The sequence below is a fragment of the Crocodylus siamensis genome, chromosome 8 (genome assembly GCF_052110815.1).
Source record: "Crocodylus siamensis isolate JL-2025a chromosome 8, ASM5211081v1, whole genome shotgun sequence".
NCBI classification, from domain to species: domain Eukaryota; kingdom Metazoa; phylum Chordata; order Crocodylia; family Crocodylidae; genus Crocodylus; species Crocodylus siamensis.
Genome location: NC_143402.1, coordinates 26,851,915 through 26,870,373, shown reverse-complemented (window position 1 = coordinate 26,870,373; position 18,459 = coordinate 26,851,915). Strand labels below are relative to the sequence as shown.

The 18,459-nt window shown below is 41.2% G+C and overlaps 1 protein-coding gene across 1 annotated transcript in view; it reads right to left on the bottom strand.

Annotated features, from left to right (window-relative positions):
- LOC149858241 (connector enhancer of kinase suppressor of ras 2-like) overlaps window positions 1-18,459 on the bottom strand; it is a 762,411-nt gene that overhangs the window by 288,349 nt on the left and 455,603 nt on the right. Inside the window, exon 10 of the mRNA XM_090059075.1 lies at window positions 12,216-12,284. Within this exon, the coding sequence (XP_089915201.1) occupies window positions 12,216-12,284 (69 nt within the window). The remainder of the gene's footprint in view (window positions 1-12,215; window positions 12,285-18,459) is intronic.

The window sequence follows — 18,459 nt, the reverse complement described above, 5'->3', positions numbered from 1 at the left end:
TAAAAAGGCTCACCTTATACCTTTATACCAACTTCCAGGGCAAGGTCCAAATGAGGAAACTACAATCACAGTCCCTGTCCCCTGGACCCCAGGAGATCTTCTAAACCTTGTTAAACAATTTCCCAACATCAGAGAGAAACGCCAAAAATTTAGAGATGAATTAGACACTGTAATCCATTGTTATAATCCAACATGGGCAGATTTGAACCAATTAATGAGAAGTGTTCTGCCCTCTGAGGTCCGCAGCTGCCTCATCACACAGGCTACTTGGCCTACTCAAGAACCCGAAATAGAAGATCACTTAGCAGGTGCCCGAAGACACCTCCTTGAGGCTGTGCTTAAAATTTGCCCCAGGAAAACTGACTGGGCCAAAATACATAACTGTAAACAAAATAAAGGACAATCCCCAGCAGACTACATGGACCACTTAAAACTAGTATTTGAAAGACATTCTGGTTTTGAAAATGCAGCTGAAACCGCCTCAGAAGCAGTTGCTTCCACTTTTGTCCACGGACTTCTTTCTAAAGTCCAGGAACAGTTGTGCACAATTGCTGTAGGTTGGCAGACTAAGCCACTTGCAGAACTAGTCACCATTGCAAATCTTTGTACAACCTGCCAGGAAAAGAAAAAGGAATCTATGGAAACTAAGCTAATGTCATTACAATTACAAACTTTAGGCAGGGGCAGAAACCAAGGTTCCCATCAAGGACAGTTCAGAGGCAGAGGATGTGGTCGTGGGATGGGACAAAGAGAATTTCAGTCCCAAAATAATGACAGTTGTCATTATTGTGGCCAACCAGGACACTGGAAGGCTCAATGTCATCACCGGCCTGGCCAGCCGGGGATGATGTTTAACCTGCCACCACCTCCTCTCACTCAATTCTCTGTCCTGAATCAGGGAGCCTCCTGTTATGCCAGCCTAAGAGATAATAACATCATCACAGCCCCGCTTCTCCCACTTAATAAAGATGATCCCTTCATTTCCTGTGTGATAAATGGTATCTCTACAAAATGTTTACTAGACACCGGTGCAAACCGCTCTACTCTTCAAGCTGAAGAATTTTCCACAACTCCCCTCTCCTCTGCTGTTGTAAATGCTGTAAAAATTTCAAATCAAATAGTTCTTCATCCTGTTTCCCAACCATTACATGTTTCTCTTGGTCCTGTTTCTGATCAACATGCCTTTCTCCTTAGTCCTTGTTCTCCTGTTAATTTATTAGGCAAAAATTTGTTTTGTAAACTTGGCTGTACTATCTATTGCTCTCCTAATGGTATTTATTTAGATGTCCCCTGTAATAATGAGATAGGAGTACTTGCCGCTTTAGCTAGCTCACCTCCTGAGCCTAAGTTCCCTGTGTTGCAAAACAAAAATCATAAAAGCTGTCCCTCCATTTCTCTGGTCTCAGCATGCTAATGAAGTAGGACAAATCCATACTGCCCAGCCTGTAAAAATTAGATTAAACCCAGCTAAGCCTTTATCCAAAGTTGCTCAATACCTTTTTCGTCCAGAAGCTGAAGAAGGGATATGCCCTGTTATAACTGCCCTTTTAAAGCAAGGTATCATTGTCTTGACTAAGAGCCCTCGTAATACACCAATTTTTCCTGGAAAAAAACCTGGAAAAAATACCTATCGCTTTGTACGAGACCTTTGTGTAATAAATTCTGCAGTTTTACCTACTTTTCCTGTTGTATCAAATCCAGCTACTATCTTGTCCTGTATCCCTCCTAATGCTTGTTATTTTACTGTTGTTGACTTGTGTTCTGCATTTTTCTCTGTTCCTATACACCCTGATAGCCAGTTTCTCTTTGCACTTACCTATCAAGGACTTCAGTATACCTGGACGCGATTGCCCCAGGGCTATACTGAATCTTCTTCTCTTTTTTCTCAAATTCTGAAGAAAGATCTAGATGACATAATATTTAAAGAAAATTCTGTGATTGTGCAATATGTTAATGATTTGCTCTTGGCATCTACCTCCCTTGAAGCCTGTAAAACTGATTCTTTAATTCTCCTCACCTCTCTTGCTCTAAAAGGCCATAAAGCATCTAAAGAAAAACTAGAGCTTCGTCTTCCTCATGTCTACTATTTAGGTCATGATATTTCTGCTGGAGAATAACTGCTTTCCTCTTCCAGAATAGAAGCTATTCTTAAAATCCCTAGACCAACTACTGTGTCCCAAATGTGTACCTTCCTAGGCATGGCTGGCTACTGCCATCAGTGGATACTCGGCTATGCCTCTATAGTCAAGCCGTTGGAAAATCTGACTCGTGTTAATACCCCTGAGCCTTTACCCTGGACTTCAGAGATCAAAGCCACTTTTACTTCTATTAAACAAGCTCTGTTGCAAGCTTCTGCCTTAGGCCTTCCCAATTATACTAAACCTTTTATTGTTTTTTGTCATGAAAAAGATGGATTTGCACTTGCAGTACTTACTCAGACACATGGAGACAAGCACCATCCCATTGCTTATTATAGCCCTGCTTTTGACCCAGTTGCAGCCAGAGTTCCTCCATGTCTTTGTGCTGTAGCTGCAGCCGCCGTCACTGTTGAACTTTCCTCCACCCTTGTATTAGGTTCTCCCCTTACTGTTGCTGTCTCGCATGCTGTAGCAGCCCTTTACTAAAAACAAAAACCCAACACCTTTCAAATGCTTGATTAAGTAAATATAAAATCTTGCTTCTCTCTGCTGGAAATGTCACCCTAACTAGGTGCCCTGTTTTAAACCCTGTTTCCCTATTACCTACCCCTTCAGATGGTGAACCCCATGATTGCATTTTTGTTACTGCTTACCTAACAAATGCCCCACACTGATCTAAAGGACAACCCCTTGCAAAACCCAGATTTTACTCTATGTTAATGGATCACGTCAAAGAAACTCAAAAGGTTCCCTTGCACCCTAGCCTCTGGTGCCTCTGTTAATATTTATACTAAATCTTGCTATGCTTTTGGTATTGTACACAATTATGGTCAACTTTGGAAACAAAGGGGCTTCCTCACTTCAGGAGGTGCCAAGATTAGTAATGGTCCATATGTAAATGTCTTGTTAAATGCTTTACAATTACCTTCTGCTGTTGCTATTATTAAATGCCAAGCTCACCAAAAACCTTATAATAATGTTACACGTGGGAATGCTCTGGCAGATTCCACTGCCAAAACTGCAGCTATTTCCACTTCTCAGGCTATGCTGTGTTTTTGTCTATTCCAACTGACCAGTCTCCATTGGCAAGTCTTCACAACATTGGCCTCCTCCAAGATCAAGCTCCAGAACCAAAAAAACATACATGGAGAATGGCTGGGTGTTTGTTGCACCCTGACCATTTGTGGCACTCCCCGGATGGCCGGCTGGTGGCCCCAATGGTCCTTCTTCCTCATCTTGCTCGCGTACACCCTGGCATGGCACATGTGAGCAAAGAGGGAAAGATAAAAGCTGTTAAGCTTGATTGGTTTGCTCCAACTTTTCCATCTGTGGCTCAACAGTACTGCCACACCTGTCCTATTTGCCAATCCCATAATGTGGGAAAGCCTGTAAAAACAAAGAAGGCAGCACATCCCCCACCTTGGGGACTATTTGTAAATTTACAAATAGATTTTATTCAAATGCAGAAATGTTGTTCTTATGAATATGCTCTTGTTATTGTATGCATGTTTTCTGGATGGGTAGAAGTCTACCCATGTACAAAAGCTGACATCATCACTGTAAGCAAAAAGTTGCTCAGAGACTTTATTCCAAGATTTGGTACTCCTTTATCCCTAAACTCTGATAGAGGAACTCATTTTACTGGACAGATAATGAAAAAAATCTGCAAAGTCCTGCAGATCCTGGTGAACTTTCATTGCCCATACCATCCACAGGCCTCGGGCCAAGTGGAATGCCAAAATGGCACTCTAAAAAATAAACTGGCCAAAATTGTGCTGAGACTCACCTAAAATGGCCAGATGCACTTCCCATAACCCTTATGAGTATGAGATCTACTGCCAACTGAAAGGCTGGGCTTAGCCCACATGAAATTCTAATGGGAAGACCCATGAGGCTCCCCGCCTTGCCACCTGTTGCCTCCCACTTTTGTGATATACGTTCACTTGATAATACTATTCTGGACTATTGCAAGGCACTAATGAAGTGTGTTAAGGCTTTTCATTCACAGGTACAGGCAACTCTCCCCAAAGAATCAGATGAGCCGTGCCATTCTATCCTGCCTGGAGATTGGGTCCATATAAAAGTCCATCAATGAAAGTCATCGCTGGAACCTCACTGGAAAGGCCCATTCAAGGTACTCCTGGCTACCAACACTGCAATAAAGTGTCAAGGACTCCAGACATGGATCCATACTTCACACAGTAAGAAAACATCAGCCCCATTAGACCCAGAGTCTAATCCATATCAATCTTGTAATCAGCCTCCACAGACTGGTAGTGAGCCTAGTGCCTGCCAGCAGGAGAGCTCAAGACCAGTAGTGAGCCAAGTGCCTACTGGTGAAGAGGATTTGTCACTACAGAACAAAGAGGATGTGCCCCAATGACACCACTATGCCCTTCAGGACAGGAACTAGGTAGAGGCCTTTTTCCTGGTTCCTGAGGTGGAGTTGGTTAGTGGTTATTTGGGTAGTTCTCAGTATTTCTTTTTGGGCCTTCTTATATGAACTTGACTCATCAGTTATAAGAAACGGTGTAAACCAAACTACACATCCACACTGAGAAAAAAGATCATTTCATGAAAATATGTTCTTGTCTTTAGTTAATCAAATTGGGATAGATTTAAATCTCTCTCATTGTTGGATATGTAGTCATGTCCCTATCTATTCTACTGGAGGAATACCCATGATACTGGTACCCTTGAATGCAACTCAGATGTTAGCCCCTTACTATTCAGATTTTCATGGAAACAAAACTTGGCAGAATGTAAGCTGCAACTGGTTTGACTATGTACGATTAGCTTATGCCACCCCTGGAAAGTTTTGTTGGACCTGTAATGTATCTCATGTTGTAGTAGGAGTCAGTAAGTGCGAGGTAGAATTTCAGATAAATGGTGCTTGGTTTTCTAATGGTTCCTGGATATCTAACTACTTCTCTGCAGGTCAATTTTCAGGCTATTATTTACAATGGATGATGTCCCCACACTGTGATATAGGTGGATATACTGCACTAGCTGGTCAATATTTTGTGTATGGAGACAAGGCCTATAAAAATCTTCCCTCTGGTTGGAGAGGAACATGCTATGTCTACACAGTGTATCCTGTCTTTACTATTAAATCTCACTTACCTAAAGGAAAAATTCGCAATGTTCACGAAATTACAGAAAATCAAAGGTTTGGGGGTATAATGTTCCCCAGCTATGGCGCAGGCTTAGCTATGTCCGAGATAAAGAAACTTGCAGCATCTCTGGAAAAGATTGCTAATGCTACTGCTGATAATTTTGATAAAACAAATACAGAAATGAAGGAAATAAGGCAAATGACATTGCAAAACCGACTTGCGGTAGATTATATACTAGCCAGCAAAGGAGAAATCTGTGCTTTAATAGGTAAAAAAATGTTGTATTTAAATTCTTGATAATTCAGAAAAAATCCAGGATTTAAGTAAACATATTTGAAAAGAAGCAGCTAAATTGCATGAGTCAAATAGTTGGAATTTAAATTCTTGGTTTAGCTCTATTTTCAGTTCCTTAGGCTCTACCATCATTCATAGTTTGTTGATATTGTTTGTTGTTTTTATTGGAGGCATACGCCTAGTGTTTATGATAATACAATGTTGCTTAAGCTGTGCTGCCAAACAAATAAGGAATAACCCATCAACCAGAAACAAAGTATATAATTTATACGTTAAAATAGCAGAAAATAAAGAGAAAGAAAAACAAGAAGTTGAAAGGCTAATGGCTATAAATATCTAACTTGTTTTAAAAAAAAATTAGGGAATGTAGGAGTAAATTTAGTCAGGCTTCTGGCCTACTTGACTAGAAAAACAGACAGAAACCAGAAGTGCTGATACTGCTTATTTCAGTTACATGTTTTGAGATAAGAAATCTTGCATGTCTTATTACCCTGTGTACAGATGTCCAATTAAACTTGTTTTAGTTTCTCCAAGGTCGTATTTTTTTTTCTCTCTTTATCTGTCTTAAGTATAAAAATGCTTGAAAACTTAGAGAGGAGGAGGATTCCTTTGAAACAGACAAGTGGGTGATTCCCCTTGCTGTATGAAATCCTCCCTGTGATCACAGGCTAGCCCTAAATAAAGAAAAGCTGGCTCTGTCAGTTCTGATTCAACCACAATGCGAAGTTGGATTTCTTCCACATCTAGCATTCCATTTGTTTTCCTCCCTATTCTCTCATCATTTCATGTCACTCAAGCTTACATGGCATTCTTGGTTTTCTACCATACGTCCTCTTTAGTTTGACAGGTATTTCTTTCTTTAATCAGATGCATTATATTATGAGACTGCCATGTTGTCTTTTCAGTGTTTCTTTTTCAGGATGGGGATTGCAGGAGTGATGCATAACCTTGTACAGCAAGGTCACAAAGAAAAACACTAATCAGTATGGTGGCTTTCTACTACTTCATATTTTTATATCATGTGAGAGGTAGCGATAGTTATCCCCATGCTACAAATAAAAAAGAAAATACAACTTCAATGTAGGATCCTGGAAACAGTCCTCCTCCCAAAACAGAACCATCAGAAGAAATAGCATACAAGCTGAAAAGGGCCAAGGTTGATGCTTCTTTAAACTAAAGAGAAGATCAACCAAAGCCATAGATTCAGATTTTTTGCATAAGCTTCTGTGTTTTAAATCATTCAAATAAAATCCCAAACCAGATTTGGATTTATTGCTCAGGATTGTACTGACACATACGCAAGTCCAAATAATCTCCTCACCCTTGAAGTTTATTTTGGGCAAGTGTACATTTCCTTCTGAACTAGTTACCGATCAGCAGAAAACACTGTCAAACATTTACTCTAGTAGACCAATTTCATTCTATTTATCTTAAATAGAAAATGGATTGTTCTAGATAGATAATTCCCTATTTGTTCCTTATTAATTTCCATATTAATCTAATGAATTCCTGAGTTAACTCAGGAAAATTCTTGTGATCAAAACATGACAAAATTTACTAAAAATGAATATTTGTCTAAAAACCCATTATCTAATCAAGGTAAAAAAAATATCATATGAGCAATCATTAACACAAATCAAAAACTTTTTAAATAAATAGGTTACAAAGACCAACAGGCTGAACATTAATACTTGCAATTATTCAATTAATAGCTAAATTAATACTTTTCAGATATTAGGATCAAATTATGACAATTTACCAACTAAAAATGGAGAACATTCACAGTAAATATTATTCATAATTAATACATCAAGCATCTAGAGTTAGCACCCATTTAGTTTCCAAAGCAATAGTGAGATATGAAGAACCAAATCTAAGCTGTTATTGTTTTCACAATTCAGGTAATTTTGTCCATTATAAAGAAAAATGTTAAGGCTAGATATGTAGTAGGGTTTTGCTCAAATGTCCCATGTTTGCTTAAGAATGCTGTAGCTCTACGTTTGGTAGAATCCGTTCTATTCTGGTGTACACAGCTTGTAACTTTCCATAAGTATAATGGCTAATGCTGTTCAGGGTGGAATGAATTGAAATGGAGACAGGGTTTCCATTGGTGTAAACCACTGAAAACAATAGAGCTATGCCAATGCACTACAGGTAAGGGTCTGATGTAGGTCACACCTAAGCTTAATCAATATAGCAATGACAAACTGCAAAAGTGTAACTAAGCAGAAGGGCCCAAAGCCTGTGTCTGAGCTATCATAATGTGAACCTTTGCAGATGCCTACTAGCTTGGTCAGCAAAGTAAAAAAAACCAAACCCAAAACATACATCAACATGTTTAACAAATCATAATTAAACAAAGCACAACGCCTGAAAGAAGCCAGTGTAAAAAGAGACATTACATTATATTATGGCTTTATCTTAAAACATTAGAAGTAGTAATTGATGTAACCAAACATATTAATGTTATTGTACTATAATAGATCATTTTTACATGCATAGATTATTTGTAAAAACAAAAGAAAAGCCGCCTAGGGTAAACAAGTAAAAAGCCAGTGTTAAACAGCATTCCACAGTGCAGAAAGAAAGGAGATAAGAAACCCTCCCTTTTACTTTTCTAAGGATGTATATCCCAACTAACTGACATCTTACAAGTCCGTAAGAGATCCGGTTCAAACCCGTTCTAAAAGTTTCAACGTTTCAGAAAAACAAAGACATTTAAATAAACCACTCAAAGATAATTTGTTAGACTATTAAAACCAAGCAACTATAAATATTGGGGATAGGTTAAAAAAAACTTGGGCTTTGCTAAAGCTCAACAGGGGCTGGACCCCAAAGTCCCCAGGGGAACAGAGAAGCTTGGCCAGTGGAACTGTATTTTTTTTCCCCTGAATACAAGACTACATAAGCATTGACTTTACTGATACAAATAAATCTTTGCTATTGCATATCCTAATAAAGCTTTCAAGTTGTGACTGGAATGGTCTCACTGGTCATCAGCCTCTTCTCACCCACAGTTGAAATTTAGAGCAACACTGGCCCCTGGTAGTTAAAGTGCCTGTACTCGCCAGCTCCTTGTCCCTTTTAGAATTATGAATAGCTGCTATAAATTATAAATAATTATTAATAAGATTGTTGCTAGCAGTGGTGGAAAAGCATTGGTGTTAGGATCCATGTAAAATTTTAGAAGAAAAAAAATACTGAGGTTAAGTTTGCGCATTTTCAGGAAAAGGAATTGTTGTTTAGAGAAGAACTTGAAACCACGAATCAGGCAAAATTTGATATCAATGAAACACAGAAGATGACTTTAGAGGTCAATATTTATGTATGAAATAAATGGTAGAGAGATTTCACTCTACACATTATTTAAAATTATTCTTTTGGTTATTAGTTCTTTTACTTATTAGTTTCTGTTGAAAGAATGAACTGATTAACTATTACATTTATTAAATAATTAGAAAACAGAGTGCAACTGTACTAACTGTATAATAGGTTGATTACTTATGATACACACTACTAAACTGACATTCCAGTATTATCAGCCCTGATAGAGCTCATGCTCTCCAAAGTCAGAATAAAAGTGGATAGATTTTTGTATTTTTCAATGAGACAATAAAGGAGGCAAGACTGGGTGCAGTCAGAAGTATGTGGCTGCATGTATTGCATTTTTTCATAGAGAGCAGAATCTTGAATTAAGAATCTTTAGTGGGACTTTGTTGTTCCAAATAGATATATGTATTTAATAAAAATGAATACATTATCACAAGAATGAAAGAAGTGGTAGAAAAAGCAAAAATGAAAACTGTTATGGTATGGTAAACAACAAAGCAGCAGCCCAAATTTAGTTTTTTTTAGCATCTTCACTTTGCAGGAACAGGGACCTATTTGCAAGCTCCTGGAAATTCAGATCTCAGCATCTGAATGATGTTGACTTGTCAACATATCAAAAGAGACTTGATAGTAGAGTTCTAAAGGCAGGAGACTCTGGTATAGCAATTTATAGTAACAATCAGCATGGGAAGGTCTCTTGGCCCAGAGCCAGGAACTGAAACCGGATTCTATCAACTTTTTGGTGACTTAAACTGAAATTAAACTGGAACCAAAGATTTGTTATGACAGGAAACTACACAGAAAAATCACCATCCTTCAAGTTCAAACAGATCTGTCTAATGAGATAAGGACAACCAATTAGAAAGGAAAATACCATATCTGGAGAACAGTTAAGACTACTGTAATTCACAATTTGACAATGTCATTATTGTGGCTAGTGATTTAATTGGTAGAACAGAACTTGCGCTCTTCAAATTTACTTGACAAAAGGCCTTGATAGTTCTAGAGACTGCTTTTCATTACTGCAGTGAGTTGTTGTAATTAGCAATTTCTGTGTTGAACTTGATAAAATATATAAAATAGATTACTGTAACATTTGGGTTATTCAGTTAAATGTCACACATGAACAAAAAGAATACTTAGAAACTCCAAAAATTAAATTTTCAAAAGCAATTCTAACCTCACTTATTACATATATATATATAATAATAATATATATATGTATGGCAATTGACAGCCCAAACATAACATGACCTGGGGGTAGGCCATTTCCAGATCTTCCAATAATAATACTAGTAATAGTAATAATAATAATACATGACAGTGTGATGTGGACAGGGCATGGACAGGACATGGAGAGGTGCAGAGACTCATGTTAGATTCCACAGCACAGCTAAGATAAAGGAGATGTAGTGAGTTTAACTAGGCATCCTTAGATTACACCCGTACTTTTGTGACCATGGGAGCTGAATCATCATTTTGGATACCCTCGTAGAAAAAATGAAGGGATTATGTATATTATTTTTTCTAAATATAACAAACACCTAAATTGACCTCTTTAATATTCAGGGGAAAGGTTCTTCAATAGGCAGTTACAATTTATAATTCATTAAATATTATTAATGCAACATTTAGTTTCAGAGATCAAGAACTGGAAAACCATTAAATATTGGTCAGTGGAGCTGTCTGTGTAAATCAGGGCAGAATTCAGCACATGCTGAATATTATGATAAATTATTTCTGTATTTATATATAAAAATGAAAAACTGTTAAGCCATTGCCATATATGGGGTTATATCATTATATAACTTGTATAATCATTATACAGCTATAAAACTGAGGAAAAACAAGGATGATAATATTTATATGCATGTACATTGTGTCCTGTAATATCTTAGATGCCAATCCTGCACACATGCATGCATTTGCATAATATCAAGCAGATGAGTTGTTTCATTCACTTCACTGTAACTGTTCATCAGCTTACAAATAAGCATGCGTAGAGGAGTACTGTAACAGGGGGCCCTCCCGGGGCCGGTTAGAAGTTGGCCCACCCACCTGTTTCTGGGCTAACTGCTTGCCTCTCTCTCCTGCCACATCTTGATGACAAATGATTTTGATGTTATTCAGGTGGGAGGCTGCCCATTTAGGACCCGATGAGTAGGGGTGATACCCCCAGTTCCAAACCTTCCCTTATGCTGGGATCCATGCCTCCCAGATGGCATCCCAGACAGCCAAGCTCACCTGTAATACTTCTCCCCCTCAAGCTGTGGTCCCCTCTCTGGGACCTTTGGCTCCCCCTTAGGCCCTGGCCTCACCCTCACGCCAGTCAAAATCCCAAGCCTCTTGCTCTGGGCATCCCTTGCAGTGGACCCATGGCCCTTTGGCCCCCCTTGGGTCCTGGCCCCAGCATGGACCAATGCAAGGGTCCATCCAATCAAGTCTGAGCAGCTTGCCTTCTCTCCCTCACAACTTGACTGCATCAAGAGAGCCTCAGACCTCTCAAAGATCTCCCAGGTCCGGGCTTTCCCCAGCCAAGACTGTGCGGGGGCTGGAGGTTATCAGGTGCCCCCTACCCTTCTTTCACCAGGGAGGTTCATGGTCCTGGCATTTCCTGGGGCTGCTGTGAATCCAGCAGTTCCACCAGGCCTGGCAGGGTGCAGTTTTTGGTCATGCCCAGGACCTGGGGCCTCCTCTATCCCTATAGCCCCAGCTCATATGTCCAAGTTGCTCCTAGCCCAAGGAGCTCAGCAGGGAGATGTTCTAACCCTGTTGGCCAGTCTCAGCTGCCTCCTCTCAGCAGAGAGAGCTGAGCATTAAATAGCCTCCCTTATCACTCAGGCACCTGCCATCTCTCTGACCTGAAGTGGCAGGCACCAACAATGCCCTACCAGAAGTACCTTGGATTATAGTTTAGAAACTATAGCACATTAATGTTGTTTGTTTTAAATAGCATTTTGTTGGACTCCACTGGAATTGTATTTAGCACATCATTGCAAAGCATTTCTACATTGGATATAAATTTCAGATAAGGAATTTAAAACACATATTTTTATGAAGTAAGTGTATTAAAATAAATAAGTTATTTATAACAAAAACCAAAATGTAAAAATTACAGTTGGGAGAATGATCTTCCAAATAAAATCTCATATCTCAAAAAATGGAACTTTTTATTAATCCTTAGGGGTCTGTCAATCAATCAAACTATTGCTTTCAGACTCCCTGAACACATTTTATTCATTAAAGGGCAAGCAAAAGTGCCCACATTTTACAGTAGATAAAACTAACTGCTTAAAGAAATATTCAGCACAAACTGCAGCATCTGCAAAGTACTCACCACAGTTTGATGGTTGACCTGGATCACCTCATCCCCTGCATGAATCTTCTTACACTGGTCTGCAGGAGACTGAAAGGCAAGAGATAACAGGTAACTTGCTGGCTGTAGAGGACCAGAGACCAACAAGTAAAAAAAAGAAGGGCTATGATCAAGAAAAGCTTTTCTAAAAACAACAGTGAAATTGTATTTATAAAGATGCTATGATTCCTTTTCCAGCCATGTGTGAATACTTACAACATGGCTAGGTATTTTAAAACCCCCTTCACACTAGTTGTAATCTCTACTGAGCTGTAACTGACCTTATGGCTCACCTCCCATTCACCTACACACAATTTAACTTGAATTGGGTTGCTCTTGCAAATATGAGATCAGGGTTTCAAGCAGTTCAGTCTCAATCCTGGGTAAGAATATGCACAACCGAATGGAAAGGTTCTGGGCAATATATGCTATAGCTGGTGTCTCCATTTTGTTATTTAAATAAATATAGCTGCATCAAAATGTTGGAAAGCATCAATATCGCCAAGAAAAACAAACAAAATAGCAGAACAAAACATCCAGTAAAGTTTTAGCTGTGGTGTCTTTCTGAGATCGGAAATATCTGCAAACTTGACTCTTATATGGATATGGATGACTTGCAATTGAGTAAGCGAGACAGGAGGAGTAGGCAGGCTCCTGGGGAAGTCCCAGGGGATGACCTGAGGAAAAGAAGAGAAAAGTCTCTGGGGATCATTGCCCATGTTGTGCAGATGAGACTATTTTTTCTGTTTTATCTAAATGCTTGTTTCATCAATAAATTTTAGGTAAGGCAAAAGCAGCAAATTATGGTATGGTTCTGTCCTTCCTGGGTCTGTGAACTCTCTAACTGACTTACTCTTAACAACATACAGAAAGTGGTTTAGCTTTGTTCACAGCCAGCATAAGATGTATCGATTGTAACTGAAAGAACATATTAAGATTTAGATTGTACTGGTATCAGGTAGCCAAGTAGCAGGAGCTCTTGTTACTGTAAGTCCAAAGTTCTAAGATATAACACAGTTAAATTTATGACATTATTTTGTGATAATCATTTTATAATTTGAGGCTGACTCAAATATAGACTGAAATTTTATTCTAGAATAACTTTTTCTCAATAATGAATTGAATCCCTGATAAGTGATTTTCTTTGATTTATTTAACATCTTAGATATCAGATTCAGCAAGGCATTTAGCAGGACACAGCTAACTGCTTTGCTGACTCAGACTAACAGAATATAACAGACACAAACACACACAGACACGTTGTACGCCACAGGCTGTATACAAATACCACAAATTGAGATTAAATAAGGGAAGGAAGGTTTAATATTCCTTTCTAAGGTGTTAGTGCTAAAGACTTTCTTGAACTCAGAGGGAAAGAGGCACAGACTAAGTAATATTTTCCTTATGTTTACATGCTCCAGGCTTTGACAGTTATTAGGTGCTCGTGGACTTCAAAAGAAGTAATTAAAAAGCCTACAGTAGCCAGGAGTGCAGAGGATATGAAAATCTGTAATTTTTATGCGGTTTTGTACCTCACTGAAATTCCAGTCCTTTCTTTTTGAGAAAGCTAGGTTTTGTATCTTATATTATGGGTAGATACAACATGGTCTCTAAGTGAAGTTCTATCACCTCTTCGATGTCTCTAATTGCTCTGTCACATCAGACATAGAACCATAGGGTGCTTGTACATGTGACGAAAATTGTCTGGTTTTGCGATTTAATTGTGTCCTGCTGTACACGTCCAGGGAATTTTTATGATTTAGATGTTTGCTATGTTGCAACTAAACCATGTCTGCATGTAGTTTACTTTGCAATGTAGCTATGTGTAATATTGCAGCCTTTGACAGCTCCCCCCTCCCACCACAGGAGAGGCAGGCTGAAAGCAGAAGCGGTGAGTCACGGCCCACGTCTCCCATGTCTGCCCATGTCTCCAGTGGCTGGGGGGGTGAGCAGCCCCTAAGCTGCAGAGGGCCCCAGTCCTTCCTTCTGTGGTGGCCCAGGTGAACTGGGTGCTGCCCCAGTTTGAGCTCAGGGAATAGCTGGATCAGGCTAGGTGCTACCTGTGAGCTGGGGCAGCACCCACCTGCTAGCTGCCTACCTGGGTGGCCCCAGGTGTTGCTGCTGTGGAGGGAAGGTCCAACCCCCCTCCCCCACCACAGCTCAGGGCCCACCAGCAGCTTGCTCCTCCAGTTGCAGAAGAGGTGGGCAGGCTCCGCCCCCCAAAGCTCAGGGGTTGCATGGCACAGTGGCAGCTCAAGCAGGCAGGCTTCACTGAGGGGAAAAAACAAACAAACTGTGAGGGACCTGACCATTTTTTCCCCCCCACAGAGCCTGGCTGCCTCTCCCACAGCTAGAAGGTGAGCTGTTGATGGGCTCTGAGCTGTAGGGGCCCCGAGACTTTCCCTCCATGGTAACAGCACCACCCAGGCAGCACCTACCTGCTAGCAGGCCACCCAGGCAGCCCCGGGGGTACCACCACTGCGAAGGGAAGCACTGGGACCCCCACAGGTCAGGGGCTGCTTGGCCTGCTGGCTGCTCATACCCCAGCTGTGGGAGAGGTGGGCAGGCTCTGCAGGGGAAAAAAAAAAAAAGGATTGGGTCCCTCACCATAACAATGATGGAAGCCCCTAAATTGAAAGGTGGGTTTTTAATCATCACAGTTAAAAACACACCATTTCAATTTAGGGGATTAAACCCCCATCACGTGTACAAGTGGCCATAGAAAATTAGGGTTGAAAAGGACCTCAGGAAGTCATCTAGTCCAACTCCCTGTTTAAAGCAGGACCATCCCCAACTAGATCATCTCAGCCAAGCCTGTGTTTAGCTGGGTCTTAAAAACCCCCAAGAATGGAGATTCCACAACCTCTCTGGGTAACCTGTTCCAGTATTTTGCTACCCTCCTTGTGAGAAGTTTTTTCCTAATATCTAACCTAAACTTCCCTTGCTGCAACTTGTAACCATTGCTCCTTTTTCTGTTATCTGCCACCACTGAGAACAGTTTAGCTCCATCCTCTTTGGAACCACCATGCAGGTAGTTGAAGGCAGTTATTAAATCCCCCCTGTTTTTTATTCTGTTTTAGTAAGGTGTTCAACTCGGTTGGACACACTGCTCTCTGGTGCCTTTTTGCAAAGTCTGGCTGCCCAGACAAACTAATTAACCTCATTCACTTCTTCCATGACAACATGCAGGCCCATGTATCAGTGGGTGCTGACTCATCTGATGCTTTTCCTGTGGCCCATGGGGTTAAACAGGACTGTATGCTTGCCCCTACATTGTTGACTCTGTTCTTGGCTGGAGTGCTAGTAGTTACCTCACGTACTACCAGTATTGGTGTCACCCTAACAACACAATTTGAAGGGACTTCTAAACCTCTACCAATTCAAGACCAAAAGCAAATACCAACAAAGTAAAGTAAAAGATCTACTGCATGCTGACCACTCAGTGTGTCACTCTTTCTGAGAATGACCTGCAATATTTACTGAATTCCTTTGCCCAAACCTATTATGTCCATCACCACTAGAAATAAAATTGAATAGCAGCCAATTAAACAACATCAAATCCTTTTGCTACCTAGCTAGCACAGTTCCTGATGAAACCAGCTTTCACAAAGAACTTTCAGCACACTTAAAATCAGCTGTCTCAGTTTTCTGTCACCTGCAAAAAACACTATGGACAAGATGGGAAGTTGAAGTGTCTACAAAATGCCAAGTTTACAGAGCTGTTGTGCTTCCCTGACTTCTATACTTGTTAGAGACCTGTCCCCTTTATCTTTGCCATATCAAACAATTAACTGCCTGCAAACAATGCCACCTATGCAGCATAATGGGAATTAAAATCTGTCTGGGAATTACGCAGTCTGACAAAATCATGAACAACAAAGAACCATGACTGGCAGCCATGCTAGCACAGATGCAAATGATCTGGGTCAGTCATGTCATACGTATGGACAACAATCAACCGCCAGTGAATTTGAAAAAGGGAATAGGAAGGTTGGCTGTCCCAAACTCCACTGCAAGGCCTGCACTAAGCCTGCCAGGTTGGACTTACTCTCCTGGGAAGTTATGGCCCATGACAGATGATCTTGGCACTCTGCTATGAAGGAAGCAGAATGTGCAACAGAACATCATCATACCATCTTGGCCAACAGTAGGAGAGAACATAGTCACCAACTTGTCCTGGCACATCTGCTGAACCCTATATGTTGAAACTTACTTCCAGTATCAGTAGCAGTTATATTCAAATATGAGTGACAGTTGTTATACTTTATATTATATAGTCTTCTCTTCTGCAGACTACATAAGCCCATTTCTCTAAGCCTCTCCACAGAAGTCATGTTCCCTAGCCCCCTCACTATTTTTGTGGCCCTCTGCTGGACTCTCCAATTTATCCATATCCTTTCTGTAATGGGGGGCCCAAAACTGGACACAGTGCACCAGATATGGCCTCACCAGTGCTGAATACAGGGAAATAATAACATCCCTCAATCTACCGCCAACGCTCCTACTAATGCAGCCCAGTATGCCATTACCTTTCTTTGCGACAAGGGCACACAATGTTAGTTCATATTCAGCTTGCTGTTCACTTTAACCCTCAGGTCCTTTTCTGCAGATCTGCTGCTTAGCCAGTCAGTCCCCAGCCTGTATTGGTGCATAGGACTGTTCTGTCCTAAGTGCAGGACTTTGCATATGTCCTTGTTGAACCTTGTGAGATTTCTTTTGGTCCAATCCTCCAATTTGTTGATGTCTCTCCAAATCCTAGTCCTACCCTCTAGTGTATCTACTACTCTCCCCAGTTTGGTGTCACCTGCAAACTTGCTGAGGGTGCACTCCATCCTGTATTCCAGGTCACTGATGAAAATATTGAACAATGCCAGCTCCAGGACAAACCCCTGGGCCACTCCACTTGATACCAACTGCCAGCTAGACATTGAGCCATTGACTATTATCCTCTGAGCGCAACAACATTCCAGCCAGTTTTCTATCCACTTTATAGTCCATTCTTCCAACTGATACTTCCTTAGCTTGCTAGTGAGAATATTGTGGAAGACCATATCAAAAACCTTGCTAAAGTCAAGGTATATCACATCCACTGGTCTCCCCATGTCCACAGAGCCAGTCATCTCATCACAGAAGGCAATCAGATCTGTCAGGCATGATTTGCCCTTGGTGAATCCATGCTGACTTTTCCTAATCACCACCTTCTCCTCCAAGTGCTTTGAAATGGATTCCTTGAGGACCTGCTCCAGGATTTTTCTGACTGGTCTATGAGGCTATGAGGATGACTTGTCTATAGTTCTGTGGATCCTCCTTCGTCCCTTTCTTAAAGATGGGCACTATATTTGCTCATTTCCTATTGTCCTGGAACTCTCCTGATTGCCATGAGTTTTCAAAGATGATGGCCAACAGTTCTATAATCACATTGACCAACTCGCTTAGCCCCCTTGGGAGCCTCCACACATGCAGGCATGTGCGCTTGCAGCAGCTCAAATAGAAGTGGTGCAAATTTGAGCCAGGGCTTTTTGCCTCAGCGCAGGTGCCTGGACATGCACTTTGGTGTGGGGCAAATTGTGCCACTTGGGGCAAAATAACCCTGCCTGGCTCCTCCTGGATCTGCAGCCAGGGGGAAGTAGGGCTTGTGGCCAGCACCTGTCCCCAGAAGTATAAAAAGCTGCCCTGTCTAGTAGCTCAGTGCTACTCACAATCAAGAGCTTCTGGGGCCCAGCCAATTGGTACCTGGGGACACTACCCCTTGTGCCAGCTGGACTGCTGAAGCAGCCCTGAGTATTCCCTGTACCCTCTACCAACTGCAGCAGTCTGGCAGTGGGGGCTGCTGCCTGGCTGTGACCTGCTGCACACCTGCCAGACCCGGATGGGGACTGCCAGTAGAGGTGTCTGCCCCTCTGGGCCAGCTGCCAGTGGGCTGTGGCTGCAGAGTTGCTTCTGTGTGGCACTATGGCCATGTGTGCCCCCTGCCCGGCCATTCGGGCAGCTATCACCCGGAAGATGTTCCGAGTGTGGTGGCCTGCTTTGAACTGTCAAAGCATGTCCTCCTGGCCCCAACTGGTCAGGAGGTCAGCCACAGCCAGATGGTTCCATGGTGCCAGCTCTGAGCAGGCAGGGTCCTGCCACTGGCTTCCCTAGCAGGAATTCTCGTGTTCCCTATTGGAAATCTGAAAAATTCCTGATAAAAAAATCCCAAAATTGCTCTGTAAAATACCCTAAATAT